Here is a 17,733-nt window from a genome sequence, read left to right as displayed (position 1 = left end):
TAGTGCGTTACCAATGCTCCGCAGACACTACCCCCAAGCTATTGAATTCTAAAGGCAGAATTCTAGTTTAGGCCAATCATCCATGACAGGAAGTCATCCCGCTTTCTAAGCCAAACTGAACTCGCATTATTATACATCTTCAAACTAATTCTTATACTTTGCACCACCTGAAACTATGCAGAAGCTAGGGCAGAGGGGAGACACATGCTGCCTGAATTTGAGTTCTCACCAACTACCTGGTTTAGGACAAAAATACCATTTGGGGCCGCTATGTAAGCGAATGGATTCCTCTCTTGCCCTTCTACTAAAAGTTTACTTCCAAACAACAACAACAACAACAACAACAACAAAACAGAAATACAAACAACCTTGACACTATTTGAAGGTGTGAAAAAGCTCACAGGGGAACCCACCAACCTGCTCTTACACAGGGTAACTAGGTCAGCTCATTGCTCCAGAGAACCCCAGGTATAACTCTGAACAGAATAACAGTATAACACAGTATTAATTCTAGTCCTATATTATATGCAAATGCATTTCTCTGTACAGTTCCCGTTTTTTCTCTTTTTAATGCAGACTTGACTCGAGGAGCCAAAGTGTATTCTTAACCTCTGCCCCACCACCTTGCAATTTGGTGCTATTGGCTGAAAACCACACCTGACAACAAAACACTAACAGTGGCTCCGTCATTTTGGCAGCTTCTGCATCTTCTCATAGTTTAGCAAAGTTGGGAAACGGATTTATATGCAAATTCAAACAACTGATGAGTTCGTTGATGTAATTTGAACGGGCATCTTGAGATATTTACTCAACGGGGACCCTTTCTAAAGAACCAAGTAAAACTAAAGAGATGCTGCTGACAGGAACAGAGTTTTACAACTCTAAGGACTGAAGACTTGTGGGTGATCTCTGACAAGGCATCTTATAGAGGGACGGGGTCAAGAGAAAGTAGGAGGGAAAATTATTCTTTAGGAGGGAAAATTATCCAAAGTCCCATCTCTCAGAAACAGACTTTCTGAAGTTTTCTCAGTGTCCCGAAACGAGGCTAGCGCTGCTCCGGAGAGGTACCCTGAGCTCCTACCTGAGTTCCGGAGCTTCTTGTTGCGATACACAGACAGGATGACCAGCAGGTTGCCCAGGATGTCCACCAAGATGGTAAAGATGAGGATGAAGGCTAGTGTAGAGGCCAGCCACGACGGTCTCCCTCCCTCCCCGCCGCCTGGAGCCTGCTGAGAGGCGTTGAGCAGCTCGCAGACATTGCCCTTCATGGTCCCTTGGGCGCCTCACCGCAGCACAGCCAGGGCCATCATCCTGTCACCCCAAGCCCCCAAGTGCCCAGCTCGGCTCACGCCCACTTGGCCACTTTTTATGACTGGGCTCAGCCCTCCCGCGTCTACTTTGCATGCTTCCCGGCGGTCCTGCCCGCTCCAGCCCCCCTCCCGGTGGCAGGACATCCTCTCTGCACTTGGCCACTGCCACCTGCTGACACCTGCTGTCCACTGCCCAGCAACTTGGGCTTGGAGGTCCGGCAGCGCGTGCACATTGCGCCCCCGTGTGGCGAGACTCGGTGAGACAAGTGGAGACGTCAAGTGGAAGGAAACTTGAGTTGAATCCTAACCAGGACTGAAGTAGATCAGGCTACTAAGATGCCCTAGAGGCCTTAACGGAAAAATGGGCATGAAATAGAATCTAACTCATCAACTTTCATTGTCACTGATGTGTAAAAAGAAAATAATAATGAAATGAGAAGCACACCGTTTCCGTCTGTCATAGTACGATTTAGTGTCTGTGCTGGATGTTTCTGGTAATTAAATGAAACAAAATGTAAATATTTGCAGATGACAGGTGTATGTGTTCTTTGGAAACTATCACTGATAACAGGAACTCAAGTAATAGAAGCAGACATCGAACCACAATGTAAGATTTCTGGGAAGTGGATTAGCCAGCTCTGTACAGAATGAAACAAAACCCTAAAACTTTCTCTGATACAGGGACGGAGGATCACACAAACTGAAAGACATATGATGTTGAACACTTCCATTTTTCATGCTCTCCATATATTTTTTTATTATTCGATATAATTTTTTATTTACATTTCAAATGATTTCCCCTTTTCTAGCCCCCCACTCCCCGAAAGTCCCGTAAGCCCCCTTCTCTTCCCCTGTCCTCCCACCCACCCCTTCCCACTTCCCCGTTCTGGTTTTGCTGAATACTGCTTCACTGAGTCTTTCCAGAACCAGGGGCCACTCCTGCTTTCTTCTTGTATCTCGTTTGATGTATGGATTATGTTTTGGGTATTCCAGTTTTCTAGGTTAATATCCACTTATTAGTGAGTGCATACCATGATTCACCTTTTGAGTCTGGGTTACCTCACTTAGTATGATGTTCTCTAGCTTCATCCATTTGCCTAAGAATTTCATGAATTCATTGTTTCTAATGGCTGAATAGTACTCCATTGTGTAGATATACCACATTTTTTGCATCCACTCTTCTGTTGAGGGATACCTGGGTTCTTTCCAGCATCTGGCAATTATAAATAGGGCTGCTATGAACATAGTGGAACATGTATCCTTATTACATGGTGGGGAATCCTCTGGGTATATGCCCAGGAATGGTATAGCAGGATCTTCTGGAAGTGAGGTGCCCAGTTTTCGGAGGAACCGCCAGACTGATTTCCAGAGTGGTTGTACCAATTTGCAACCCCACCAGCAGTGGAGGAATGTTCCTCTTTCTCCACACCATCTCCAACACCTGCTGTCTCCTGACTTTTTAATCTTAGCCATTCTGACTGGTGTAAAATGAAATCTCAGGGTTGATGCTCTCCATATATTATATACCAGCCCATCTCCTAAGTATTTCCAAAATCCCTTTGAAGGAGTGAAGAAAAATGAAGAAAAGATACTTTAAGAAGATGAATACCAGAAAAGCGTGACATTACAATATAAAAAATATGTATTAAAATTAAACAATGAGACATAGCAGCTCTGGAGGCTGAGGCAGGAGAATCAACGCCAGTTTGGGGGCAGGTTAAATTGTATGGTTAACCAGCGTTGCAGTACAAAAATCCTGTCTCAACAAATCACATTAAAGTAAAATGGTTTCGTTCATCAATAATTTCAAGAAGAAATGAAATGCAGAACTGAGGGACCTGAGCCTGTGGCTCGGTGTTAGAGTGCCTGTCTGGATTTCAGGAAATCTTAGAGTCCGTCCTTAGTGTTGTATAAACTGGAAATGGCCTTCGGGCTTGTGACCCCAGCATTCAGGAGTGAAGGCCAAAGGTCAGAAGTTCAAGGCCATCCTCAGCTATTCGGGACAAACCAGGCATGGGTGAGATTCTGTCTTAAACGAAGAATAAGGACCGTACAATGGCCGAAACGCTGTAACACTGGCCAGTGAAGTAACTAACTAGAGGTGAGCAATCGGTCATGAGTGAAGACAGGATTTGAACTTGTGTCCCTCTGATTCCACAGCTGCAAACCTCATTTCTAAGCGATGGTGTTTCTCAATAGACTGGAACTGTTCACAGAGAAGTTTAATACCTATAATTTAAAAACCCGTAAACTATATAAAACATGGGATGATACATGGTATAGCAATACAATATATGATATGGTATATAGGATGTGTGACATGATGTATGTGATATATGATGATGTATATATAAATATATGTATGAATATATGATGGAACAATAAAGCTTTAACAAGCTTAATGTTTTTGAGTGTGGGTAGAAACAACAGCAAGATGACTCAGGTTCATAATTAGACAATAATTAAAACTGGAAATTGAGAATTAGGGGGAGTCACTGGTGTATAGCATGTGCTTAGCATGTATAGTATGTGCTTAGCATGCCTAAAGACCTGGGTTTAATTCCTGGTGCCACTGCTCAAAATCAAAAAAGCTCAATGTCTTTTCCTCCATTTTCTACATGAAGTTCTTGTAAATTGTATATTTAAAAAAAAAACTAAAATTAGGCTATAGGGATGGCCTCATGGCTCAACTTGCAAAGTGTGAGACCTGGGTTCCTTTCCCCATTTCATTGAAGATTGATTTTGGGGGGGTGTGTGTCATCGATTACATCTGGATTAAGGGTTTTGCCCCCTTTACTCAGCCTGAGTTCTCATCTCCAGAGCCCACATAGACACTCCTCTGTATCCAGATGGGGAACAGAGAGGGGCACAGTCAGAGGTCCACAGTCAGCTGGCCCGGCGTTTCCAACACAGACTGATAAAGACATTGCCTCAAACAAGACAGAAGGCAAGGACTCACACCCAAGGCCCAAGGTTGCTCTCTGACTTCCACACCTGTGCTTTGGCACATGTTTCTCTCTCTCTCTCTCTCTCTCTCTCTCTCTCTCTCTCACATACACACACACACACACACAGGGACTGGGGGCTGGGGTAGCTGTGATTTTGAGTCATGTGATTGAGAACACATATAGAAGTATTCAATAGAAATACAACAGGGCTGGGGGATGGGCAGCTGGCTCCAGTGGTAAAGAGCTTGATACGCAAGCAGGAGACCTGGGTTCAATTCCCAGAATCTACATAAAAAAACAGATGTCGTGGCTCGTGTGTGATATCAGAACTGAGAAGGCAGAGACGAGGACCTCAGGATCTTACTGGTCCTGTTTCCATAAACAAGGCAGACAGCTCCTGAAGAACACCTGACGTTGACCTCTGGCCTCCAAATACACCCTCACACACATGCACCTGCACGCACACACACACACACACACAGAACTAGTAAGCCTGAAAGTGGGGCCCACAGAGAGCTGACGTTTCCTAGTCATGGTTTGCAGTGGGCAAGAACAGGTTAAAGATGGATCTGTGGTCTTTGCGGTAACCACTACAAGACAAAGCTCCTGCACTGACCCGGAAAGAATGCCCGAGATCAAAGCTGCCCTGAGAAGTGTTTTATCTCAGAGGAGGGCAGATCTCCAAAGGCGAGCTGGGGAAGGAACGAGGTCCTCCTGGTAGGACAGGGGGATTTGTCTGTCACAGTATGCTAACAGAGAAAGATATGGTTTTGTTCTTTTTCTTTTTCCAACTACAGGTGAGAAACTGAATCATTAATTTCCCTATAAATGGATTCTCTGCTGCTCAAAAACTTGCTGAACACAAGTCCCGAATGCACTGAAAGCCTCTTTGGGATTTTTTTTTTCTACCACTGAAAGAGAAGATGTGTGATCAGACATTATACAGCTGAACACTGTCTGCTGGGCTCAGATAAAGGACATTGCACTGTAAACACACACACACACACACACAAATCACACACCACACACACACACACAAATCACACACCACACACACACACACAAATCACATACCACACACACACATCATACACCACACACACCACACACATACACACACACATCACACACCACACACACCACACACACACACCACACACACCACACACACCACACCACACACACACACACACACACATCACACATCACATATACCACACACACCACACACACCACACCACACACACACACACACACACACACCACACCACACACCACACACCACACACCACACACACACACACACACACCAGAGAGAGAAAGAGAGAAAGAGAGAGAGAGAGAGAGAGAGAGAGAGAGAGAGAGAGAGAGAGCCTGTTGCCACATGTATAGAAATTCACCTACCTCTAAAGCAACAGAGGCTTGCCCAGATAAACTTAGTTCTGCCTCAAGGAAACATTAGATTTCAGCCTCCAGGACTGAGACCTCATTTTAAACCCGGAGGGTAGGGGGAACTCCAGTCCCTTTAATCTAAGGAGGAGTAAGGAGGAGTTCTATTTTTCTAGAGGGCCCTCCATAAAGCTTGGATTAGAACCGGGGCCTGAATGTCATGAGCAGTTTCGTTCCAAGCATCTCCTGAGCACTGCTGGGAAATTTCAGTAAGTCAAAACGTCCATAATCCAGGAAGTGTGACTGTGAAAATAGGCTTTTTTTTTTCCCTGAAGGAAAGCAGTTGATGTGTCTCTGTGTGTGGCTGTGCTGGAGTAGACACAATCACGAAACTGACCTGGTGCAAACGCTTTCATAGCTTACAGACAATTCAGTGCTAAGCCTGGTGGAGTTCCCACAGTGAATGGGTTTCCTTTCCACCTCGGAGGAGTTGTGAGTTTTGTGCCTCTGCGGACCCATGCTGAGGTACCCCCCTCCCCCAGAGATAACAGGACAGGAAGAGCATAGAATAGAGTTTATTCAGGGCATGGGGAGGGGAGTTGAGGTAGTTGAAAAAGAGAAATGGAAAAGGAGACAGAGGGGGAAGGAGAGAGGGAGGAGAAGGGGGGGAAAGGGAGGGGAAGAGGGGGAGGGGAGGAAGGGGGGGAGAAACTCCCCCCCCCGCTGAGGGGGGAGGGGAATGGGGAGAGAAGGGACAGAGAGGGAAGAGGGTAAGAGAACAAGAGAGCAAGGAAGCAAGAGAGAGGGGGGAAGGGGGAGGAGCCCCTTTTAGAGTGAGTCAGGCATTCCTGGCTGTGGCCAGGTAACTGTGGGGCGGAGTTTAGAAGAAACACTGCCAGAGAGTCTCCTGGGAAGGCCCTGAGCCAGGGTCCCCAAGGCCTCACCTCGCTTGTTCTTGCCAGCAAGGGCAGGCTGTGTTCACTTGCTTTCCGTGAAGCGTGAACCGGTCAGTGGTCCGCGAGGGCATTGCTCTTGTGTTCTGAACTGGAAATTTACTCAAAGATGTCCCCCCCTCATCTTCAGTCGTGGTCTGGGAAGAGCTCCCAAGGGCCAGAAGGCAGGACGGCTTCAGTCACGGTACCTCAGGCCCCTGTGGGGGTTTCCTGGTGTCCTTTATGTGGGTTCACACTGCAAATCAAGACCCAGGGCTTCTCAGGTGTGCTTCTCACACACTCCACCACTGAGCTGGGCCCCCCCCCACTCCCCCACCCCCGCGAGCTGCTTTAGTTTTGAAAAGAAAATTTACAAAGTGAGTCGAAAGGCTCTCTCATTTTGATCTACTCTCACCGAGAGACGAAAACAGAACAGGACAAAACAAACAAAAAAACCAAGCCTGTAATATAACAATTCTGCGCCCCCCTTTTTTTTCTGTTGTTGGACAGCAGGTGTTTTGTTGTATGATAGGATCTCATGTGTCAACTTGTGGAGGGTCACCCTGTGGAGGGTCACTTTGAACTTATGACCCCGCCCACCCTCCTGCTTCTGCTCTCTGAGGGCTAGGATTGCAAGCATGTGCCACCGTGCCCAGCCCAGCCCCCTGCAGTTCTGGGGATCAAGCCAGGGGCTTTTTTTTTTTTTTGAGACAGGGTTTCTCTGTGTAGCCCTGTCTGTCCTGGAACTCACTCTGTAGACCAGGCTGGCCTCGAACTCAGAAATCTGCCTGCCTCTGCCGCCCAAGTGCTGGGATTAAAGGCACACACCACATGTTTTGTAAGCACGCACCTACTGGGCTGCTCCCCGGCCTCTGTGGTTCGGGTTTTTAATACAGGATTGTTCCACAGCTCCATGCTTGTCACCCTATAACCACACTGAGAAACTATTTCTCACTCGAAGGCCACGGCTCCTCATAAGTAACTGCTCTTCACAGTTATGTTGACTGGGTAAAGAGAAAGCGGTCTAAGCTAATATTTGTGAACACAGCTCATGAGGTGAGCCAGCCAGGTGACGACTAACAGAATGAATGAATGAATGAATGAATGAATGAATGAATGAATGAACAAACGAGGCCAGGGGCAGAGTGAGGACAAGGGGCGGAGCTTCAGCGTGTCTAGCATTTTAAGCTTCAGGTGAAATGGACCGCGTGTGGCGGGCGAAGTGTGGGAGAAAGCAGGCTGAAAGAATGAGCGCTTCGAATTTTAATTGGACATCCCCTTCATAATCCTAAAGAACAGGGCGCACCTTGTCCATGCCCCACCATGCTGCTTTGAATGAGGTGTGCCCCACACTCTCCAGCATCTGAATAGTTGATCCCCAGTTGGTGACACTGTTTGGGTAGGTTTAGGAGGTGTGGCCTTGCTGGAGGAAGTATGTCACTGGCGGGGGGGGGGGGGGGGGGGGCAGGCTTTGCAGTTTCCCAAGCTGTGTGTGAGTTTTTAATACACTCTTTCTGCTTCCTGGTTGCGGTTCCTGTGGTGAACCTCAGTTGCTGTTCCCGCCATCCATCTTGCTTGCTGTTGTGCTTCCTGTTATGACGGTGACGGGCTTATCCTCTTGGAAGAGTAAGCCTCGAATAGAGTCTTCATTCTAGACACCGCTGTGGTGACAGTGGTTTATCACAGCAACTGAAGTCATTAAGATGTAGTTTTGCCATCAAGAACAAAAATTATAATTTGGAGGTGATAACAGTAGATACTGCCTATGCTGTGGTAATAATCCTGCAGCTAAGGTTCAGAGACCAGGGCATGGTCTAGACACCACAGAATCTGTCTCGGTTATTTTAGTACATTTAAGCCTCATCTTCTTATTCAGAATTTCAGGAACCTTAGCTTTCGGTGACCTGTATATTTCACAGTTCCATGACGTTCCTCATTAAAAGTTAAAATTTTTTTGAGAATGTGTTTTTATTAAGAATGATTTCCTTTTTTCTTTTATTCGTATCGTTGTTTTGAAGTAGCTCGTAAGCCTGTATTGTTTACATATACGTTTGCATTGGTTGGGCCACAGCCCACACTCCACCCCTCCCCCACCTCCACTGTTCCCTGGTCCCTCATGTTCGCACCGGAATCCCCTTCTCCTTTAGAATCTCATGCATCCTGTTGTCTTCCCTGACACTCAAGCGTCTTGCCTTTCCCACCTTTCCCTTTTCTAGTGCCTCGGCCTCTGCCCACATTCACCCTCCCTCAGGCACTCATAATTGAACAATTAGCAGCTAGGAGCCACAGACAATGGAACCCATGGCCACACGGCTCATCTGTCTTTCTGAGCCTTCACTTCCCCTAACATAATGTTTTCTAGGTCCATCCGTTTTCTTGTAATTGTCTCTTTCAAAAGATCTTTATTTATTTTAATTACATGTAGACGAGTATTCTGCCTCCGCGTATGTAACTGTACATACATACATTCACCTGACACTGCGGAGGCCAGAGGGAAGCATCAGATGCCCTGGAACTGGAGTTATAGAGAGTTGTGAGCTGCCGTGTGGGGGCTGGGAACCAAACCAAGCCCATTTGCTGTTCCTCTGCAAGAACAGCGAGTGCTTTTAGCTACTGAGCTAAGTCTCCAGTTCCCACACGTCAAATGGAGTTGCTATGTGAGGAGAATCCTATTGTGTGTATGCGGTATATATTTCCATTATTCCATTCTCTCGTTGATGGACGTGTAAGCTGATTCCATCTCCTTCCTACTGTGAAAAGAGCAGCCGTGTGCAGGGGTTTGCACGGCAGCACAGGACACACGGTCCTGTGTGGGAAGCAGGGCATGGAGGTGGCTCACACCTTTCATCCCACAACTCGGGAGGCAGAGGCACACACAGACCTCTGAGTCTGAGTGCCAGGACAGTTAGGGCTGCACACAGGGGCAGTGTCTAAGAGCAAAACAGTAACAGCAACAACTGCAGGAGGGTTGCATGTGCAGGAATGGTCTAGCTGAGTCACGTGGAACTTATAGTCTTAGGCCGCCGAGGAAGTTCCACACTAATAACCACAATGGTTGCACCAGGGACACTTTCTTCCCCAAATCATCACTGGTGTGTGTTGTCTTGATGTTGGCCATTTTGACTGTGGTGAGGTTGAATCTCAAAGACATGTTGCTTTGCTTTTTTTTTTCCTGGTGGCTTGAAAACAGTTTTTATGCATTAACAGCTTTCTATTGGAGAAGGTTTTGTTGTTGTTTTTTGGTTTTGTTTTGCTTTGTTTTTTGTTTTTTGCTTTGTCTTCACCTGATTTAGCAAGAGGAACTTGTGTTTTTCACGAGGTTTATAAATAAAATGTTATGTTGCCCACAGTACTTTATAACAGAACATCCATTCTAAAGTGTGCGTCTGCCAGGAGACATGTGGGGAAAGATACTCTCTTCAATTAATGATGTCAAGAGAACCGGATTCCTGCCGTATCTTATACATGGCATGAAAATAATTCAAAAGAGGGGAAAAGCCCAAGTGTACAACCTGAAACCAGGAAGCTTCCTCTACAGGAGCAAGAGAGAGACTCTCACTCACTCACACTAACAGAATCTCACTCACACTAACAGATCTCACACTAACAGAATCTCACTCACACTAACTTTGCTAAGGTTTTTGTTGTTGTTGTTGTTTGTTTGTTTTTTTTAAAGATGAGTCTGACAATTCTAAGAAAAGTACATTTTACTGAATCTTACATAACTGAGTTAAAACTGGGAAATAGCATGGATGAGAGCTGACAGTGGGCTTCCTGCCATCTGACGTGCGGGTTCACAGTTTGAATCTCACATCCTGAGTTTGTGCTTGGGAAGAGATATCAGTCAGCATTGAGCTCTTGAAGGCTTTGCTCCTCCAGGAGTTTTTTTTTTTCTTTTCAAGTTTCAACTCGCCAATTAGAGATACTTAACTCAGTATCAAAGAACTAAAGGTTGAACCTTGGGCTCGAACCAAAAATGTCAGAGTTGATGTCATACAACAAATAGTATCAATGGTTTTGCTTTGTTTAGTTTGAGACAGCTCTCCAACAGGGAGGTCTATAACAGTTTATAACAGTTTACAACTTTTGGAAGGGTCACAGAGAAAGACATCCTCAGAGAGTATGTTGGAGCAAGCTGGAAAGGACAACAGGGCTGACTTAGTCCTTGGTATCAGAAAATATGTCTTAAAGGAATCTGGAGACTGTATATATCACCCGTAACAAAAATACATCATGTATAGAACAAAAACTGTGCACACACACACACACACACACACACACACACAGAGAGAGAGAGAGAGAGAGAGAGAGAGAGAGAGAACTCAAAATACTCCTTACTGGAATCTGTGTATAACAAGACATCATTTGCCCTTACAGAGGAAATCAATGTTTGTACATCTTTCGAGATAAAGGTTCACTGGATCCACAGTCCGTGTTTGATCAGCTGCATTGCAAATGATGCGTTCTCCAGAGGGAGAGGCTCTCTCTGCCCAGTTCTTTCTGGAGCTGGAAAGTAGGTCTTCCACAAATACTTGCCCAACTATTCATCAATAGAATCCGTCTAAGACCAAGTTTTTAACCTCAGTGTTTTTCAGCCTCTTCCTTATATAAGGCGTAGATTCAGTGGGGGGTGGGGGAACCAGCAAGATGAGACGCTAACACTGGTGTTGGTGGCTTTAAAATTCTTCCATATTGCGTCAGGTAGATAATGTGGCGCTCGATGGCCAAGCCTGGTGACCTGAGCTTGACATCTGGGATCTATGTGATGGTGGAATGAGAGCTCTGATTCCCCATAGTCCTCTGACCTTCACATACTATGGCATGCATAGTTACACAAATGTATCATGTATAGCTAACAACACACACACACATACATACACACACACAATTTTCAAATGAGCATTAAAGATTATTTATGAGTGCAATAAAATGCAGGATTCCAAATTATCAAATTTATGAAAATTGCCTTTATAGAAAGTAGACTGATAATTTGGGGGAAGGTTAAATTTGATAAGAATTTGATGCCCAAAGGCCCTATTCCTTACAAAACTAAGGTTTACAGAGGACCAATGCCCAAATGCTCAAATTCCATCACCCATACAGTGGCTAACAGACACGTATATTTCCAGTTCTTGGAGACCCTTGCCCCTTTTGAACTTTGAGGGTGCAGGCACACACATAGTAGACAGACAGACACGCAGGCAAATACTCATTAAAAATTAAGAATCAATAAAAATTAAGTTAAGCCTCAGTTAGTCATCAATTCCAAATACAGATTCCCTGCATTTTTAGTGCTTTTAGCAGAAAAAGTCTGCCTGTGGCTTATGTGATACACTTAAATTGTCCCGTGCCTTAATTTACTTAATACTGTCATTCTTCAGTTTTGAAAATTAAATAGATGTATTTTATTAAAAAATCTCCCAAACAACTAGATAAGTTCTTTTCGTTATACATAAGGAAACCCTGACCATTGACACTTGGGCTGGCTAGTCTACTAGTCCTCGTCAGCTTCTCTCAATAATGAACAGCATATGGAAGTGTAAGCTGAATAAACCCTTCCCTCCCCAACTTGTTTTTTGGTCATGCTGTCCTGCTGCAGCAATGGGAACCCCAAGACATCACTGTATGAACTTGGAAGCCATCATGCTATTAAGTCTGAAGAGTCAGACAGAGAAAAATACCTGGTTTCACTTGACTGCAGAACAACCAACCAACCAAACAAACAAAAAGACCCAGATACATAGAAACTGAGAGAAGTAAAATGGCTACCAGGTGTCAGGTGTGAAGGACGGGAGGAAGAGATGAGGTAGAGGTCAAAGGTCAGAAGAGATGAGGTAGAGGTCAAAGGTCGAAGGTCAGAAGGTTTTATGTATACATCTTGAACAGGAAAACAACTACAGCTATGGGTTACTTTCCTGCTGCTGCTGTAAAACATCCAAGTCAACATCTGGAAGGAAAGTTTTATTTGGAGCTTATGGGTACAGAAGGAGGGTCCTGTAACAGCAGAGAGGCAACAGCAGAGAGGCGTAACAACAGGCCACGGCAGGATGCTCCACCACAAACAGGAAGCAGAGAGTGACCTGAAGGAGAAGCTGGGATGCAAAGTTTCCAAGTCTACCACCAGGCTTAGATTTTTTAAAAACAAGACTCCACCCCCTAAATCTCTGGAAACAGTACCACCGACTGGAGACTGCCTGTTCAAAAATGAGCCTGTGGGGGACATGTCTCATTCAGTTTACCAAAATAGGACATTTGCCTAGGACATTTTAGGTTTTATTTATTTACTGTCTCTCGGCTATGAAGCCCAAACGGGCCTGGAACTCATGATTCTCCTGCCACTCCCTCCCAAAGGCCAGAACTACACACACACACACACACACACACACACACACACACACACACACACACGACATTAGTGAGCTAATAGGATAAATATGAATCTGCTTGAATACTAAGTAAACATTTTACTATGTGTATCAAAACCATATGTACCAAAACATGATGCATTACACAAATATATAATCAAAAAAAGAATCCAAGAATCCAATTAGAAACCATATATATATATATATATATATATATATATATATATATATACACACACACACACACACACACACATATACACACACCATCGTGGAAATAGAACTTGTAAACACAACATGTATCAGCAGTTCTAACTTGCAGGTAGGCCAACGTTGTGAATTTGAGACAGTAGAACTGTGTTCCCAAATGTTTGACTAGAGGTCAACACATGCTCAGGAGAGGTGTATCCATGCATCAGAACTATTGGTTAGGGCCCATAAACATTAAAATGAATTGAAGCAATAGTCATTAGGTACTTTGGCAATTCCATCTTACCCCGTGAGATAATTGGATAATGACTATGATGTGGAAAAATAGCTCCTATTCATCATCTGGTCTGCAGACAGACACTGGTAGCACTTTGCAAGATGTATCGGGCCTGATGACATGTTCATTGAAATAAATATGACATGTTTTCTCCCACCAGGGTCTAGCATCATTTTGGAAACGTATCTTCTTACATGTCTGAGCACAACAACAGGGGCATGACGTTCTGAGTGCTCATAAGTGTTAGGTTTTCTTGGAAAAAAAATTAAAGCTCTCCATTTTTATTCCATTCAAGTAGTTCATTCTGTTCACAGCAGAGGTTGTAAACTTCCAGTGAGGAAATTAAATTCTGACGAACAACTCTCCCCTCAGCTGGTGCGCTAATTGAAACCGAACCTAATGTCTTTGCTGAAAAGCAATGAGAAAGCACACAGAATGAAATGTGCCAGAGAGAACCATCCGCGGTGACCTTCAGAGGTCCAACTAGTCTCAGGAGCCTGAATTTCCCTGAAATATTCTCTCTCCCCCCATTACCAGGCAGTGAAGAGAGTTCGCAGGGCACCACTGGCTAAAACCAAATGGAATAGAGGGTCCGGATAATATACCCTGGGGTCTTATGGATGGCAAACCCTGAACTTACACAAGCTCCTAAAAATGAAATCAGCATTAAAGCTAATGTCACAAAAATGTTCCCTGGCTGGATTTTATTTTCAATGAAATAAATTTTCATGATTTTTTTTTCCAGTGAGAGAATGGGGGTAGGACTGTCTCAAGTTCTCTGGCAAGTCTATTGCAGAGAGATTGCCCTGCTGGCCCTGCTGGCCTCGCTGGGCTGCTCTCTCAGAGAAAGAGAAGGGATACACATCACAGTGGAGACACTCAGTGCTGAAGAATTTGCAGCAGGATACTTGTTGGAAACTCTAGCTTTACGCTATTGGAATTCACCTTGCAAGCAATGTGAAGGGCCTCGAAACAAAGGCCCCGCATTTCTAGAAACCTGTGGTGAAGAGAAGCAAAAATTAGTTAGTATTTAAGGCAGTTAATACTGAAAATGCCATAAAAAAAGAAAACTGTCTTCAAAGTAGCAGCTAGGTGAATGGCTAACTTCCGATGGAGAAACTGCTTTGCAGCGGCTTGGGATGGTATCTAGAAAATGATCTTACCCTTTGAAGTCAACAATCAGGACACAAGGCTTGATACACACACAAGTTTAGGTGTACCACACTAAGTGACACACCCACAGAGTTAACTCCATACACAGGTGAAACAGCTGCTCCTGCATGAAGACGGGCAGGCTCCAAATACATCCAAACCATTTATTTTCCTAAACCAAAACATGACAGTAATGATAGAACACCAGCATTAAAATGGCCTAGTTGTATTCCTGATATCTTTCGAAAGTGCCCAAGAGGTCATTTGTACTGGCCCATTCTAATCCTGCCTACCGATGCTATGAACAGAAATAAACCAGGAACCAACAGGAATGTCAACCTGAAAGACCAGAAAAGGGTGGTACCCGGAGTCCCTGGTCCACTACCGCAGACAGGCAGCTCAGCATTCCACAGAGGTACAGATAGATGCTAAAGGGCCGGAGTGGCAGAGGGAAGATGGGACTCCACCTCCCAACGTAGTTTATTTTCCCCAGCATACTCCATGTTTGACAGACAAGCATTCTCTACCTGGAATACTCATTACCCCGGCATTCATATGGTCACCTCAGCCATCTAACAATTTCATCCAAATAACAGTTTGCCGCCTCAGAGTCCCAGGTCTCTTCTTCCCTCATAAATCAAAATGTCTCCTTACCTTGCACAGTTCCATACACTATTTTATATCTTACCCATCTGTCCGCACTCTCCCCACCGAAGTGTAAGCCTCAAGCTAGGTTCAGTGTGGCACAATCCCTACTGCCTGCGGAAAGAGATGAGAACTCTCGCTCCTTCTCCAACACCATGTCTGCCTGCCTACCACCATGCTTCTCGCCAAGACGGACTAAACCTCTCAACCTGTAAGCCAGCCCCAATGCTTTCCTTTAGAAGAGTAGCCGTGGTCATGGTGTCTCTTCACAGCAATGAAAATCCTAACTAAGTGGATTCATCCGAAGACTGCACAGTAAGTAAAGGAAACAAGATGTGGTCCTTCAAGAGCACAGTGCTAGTGGGCACAATATAGTACTTCGAAAACTCAACAGGAGGGCTGGAGAGATGGCTTAGTGGTTAAGAGCACTGACTGCTCTTCCAAAGGTCCTAAGTTCAAATCCAAGCAACCACAGTGGTGGCTCACAACCATCTGTAAAGAGATCTGACGCACTCTTCTGGTATGTCTGAAGACAGCTACAGTGTACTTACATATAATAATAAATAAATCTTTAGGCCAACTGGAGTGAGCAGAAGTCTTGAATTCAAATTCCTAGCAACCACACATGGCTACAGTGTACTCATTTACATAAAATAAATAATGTTAAAAAATTCAAAATGAGAATGCTGAGAGAAGCTTAAAGGGTTATATGTCAGAGATGGATAGTTTTACCTATGTCGGTTTATTTTAAACTGTATGACTTTACATGTGTATACACACACACACACACTTATAATTCATGTGTTTTACTGAATAGGCATTTTTGTAGGCAACTATAATCCCAGCACTTGGGAAGCTGGTATAATATAGGACTTAACACCCAGATGCTCATTGAAACATTTATTGGCCGTATAGTGCCATCTAGTGGCTACATATGTAAGTATGGCCTGGCCTGGCTTTGTCAACTGGAGAGACTTTATATCTATCTATGCTGATCTCCCTGTTTCAAGTTAACCAGGTGAATCATGAACAGCAATATAAATGCAGAAGAAAATCAGGCAGTAAAGCTAAAGTATTTTATTAATAATTTATTGTCAGTAAGAAAGGCTGGCTAATGATAGTTTTCAGTAAAAACCTTTACAAGACCATTGCATCACAAATATACAGACACTATAAAAACCGTGTCGTGGTGGTTTTGGTTCTAAACAGGTATGCAGAAGGTCCCCTTTACACTTTCCAATAATGAAAAATGTTTATAATCCTAATACAGCAACCCATTTAAGACATGTCCAGCAACAGGTCGTCCTCACCCCATATGCACAGCTACACTGGACTGAAATGTGTCAATGAAATGTCATACTTCAGTGGGAAAGAACAGCGTGAAACCCTGGTTACATCAGAAAATCAGATGCTAGGTAATGACGCTTAACACCACACAGATCCAGCAGAAAACAAACACACAATGCGTCCTGAAAAACCTAGTTAAAACTATGAGGGGGGGGGGAATCAAATCTGTACATAAAATTTACACAAAGAAAGCAAAATTAAAATAATCGGATCTATATAAATACATGAATCATGCTAACAGGACAACAAGGACCAATTTCCGTTTCATCATTTTAACAGAGACAAATCTAAATACGAAAAGATGCTCAGGGCAGGACAGGGGATGAAAACCTGGTGGATTACAGTCAGTTAGGACACTGGAAATGGCTAACATGTCAAGAGGCAGGTGACTCCGTGCAGCCACGCCTATGGCGGCTCGCCCAGAAACAGGCAAGACCACTGCAAAGGAACAGCGCGGACGTCACTGGTAGCGTCTCTCGGTTCATGAAAGTCCAGGCACTTTGGGGAGGTGTTTGAGCGTCACACTTCCGTATGCTGCTGGGAATCTAGCGGAGGGATCGTCACCTCTTCAAAGTGGCCGTCGTCCCCGCTCTCATAGTCGCTCATCATGACCTCAGACTCCACTTCACAGCACGCTGACACATCGGAGCAGGACGCCATCGAGGCGTACACAGACATGGGCATGTTTTCTATGGTGGGCGCTTCGAAGTTTCTTTGATACCCTGGAGGGTAGGGGTGGACGTAGGGTTCTCTACACGTACTGTTCTCGCCAGCGCCTTGTTTCTGGGGTTCAGACATATCTGCGGGGTAGAAATTGGGCAGGTACTGATTCAGGTTGAACCTCTGCCGACTCCTGGAGGAAGATCCCAAGCTGCCTGCGGCGGGCATGTCTCTGGGCGGGTGTATGGACTCGAACTGGTCGCTGAATTCTGGAGGCAATGGCGGCAGTTCGTCGGGGGCAGGGAAGTCCTCTGGTGGGGGCGGAAAGTCACTCTCAATGTCATAACCCCCAGGGTAATAGTCAGTATCAATGGCATTTGGGTCAGCCGAGTAGAGGGGCGTGTGCTCATCAATGACCTCGTAATTGGGGAACTCTTGTATGTCTGGCAGAGGAACACTTGGCATCCAGTCTGATGTATCCCAGTGGTACCCTTGGTA

The 17,733-nt window shown here is 44.8% G+C and overlaps 2 protein-coding genes across 4 annotated transcripts in view; both read right to left on the bottom strand.

Annotated features, from left to right (window-relative positions):
- The window catches only part of Mtnr1a (melatonin receptor 1A), a 26,644-nt gene extending 25,376 nt beyond the window's left edge, over positions 1–1,268 (bottom strand). Inside the window, exon 1 of the mRNA XM_052162676.1 lies at positions 1,082–1,268. Within this exon, the coding sequence (XP_052018636.1) occupies positions 1,082–1,268 (187 nt within the window). The remainder of the gene's footprint in view (positions 1–1,081) is intronic.
- Positions 1,269–16,296: 15,028 nt separating this feature from the next.
- Fat1 (FAT atypical cadherin 1) overlaps positions 16,297–17,733 on the bottom strand; it is a 123,104-nt gene continuing 121,667 nt past the window's right edge. For all 3 annotated transcript variants that reach the window (XM_052162117.1, XM_052162116.1, XM_052162118.1), the window contains one exon: positions 16,297–17,726. In XM_052162117.1, the coding sequence (XP_052018077.1) occupies positions 17,095–17,726 (632 nt within the window). In that variant the 3' untranslated portion in view covers positions 16,297–17,094. The remainder of the gene's footprint in view (positions 17,727–17,733) is intronic.

The sequence above is a fragment of the Apodemus sylvaticus genome, chromosome 18, assembly GCF_947179515.1.
Source record: "Apodemus sylvaticus chromosome 18, mApoSyl1.1, whole genome shotgun sequence".
NCBI classification, from domain to species: domain Eukaryota; kingdom Metazoa; phylum Chordata; class Mammalia; order Rodentia; family Muridae; genus Apodemus; species Apodemus sylvaticus.
This window is presented reverse-complemented; position numbering and strand designations above follow the sequence as displayed.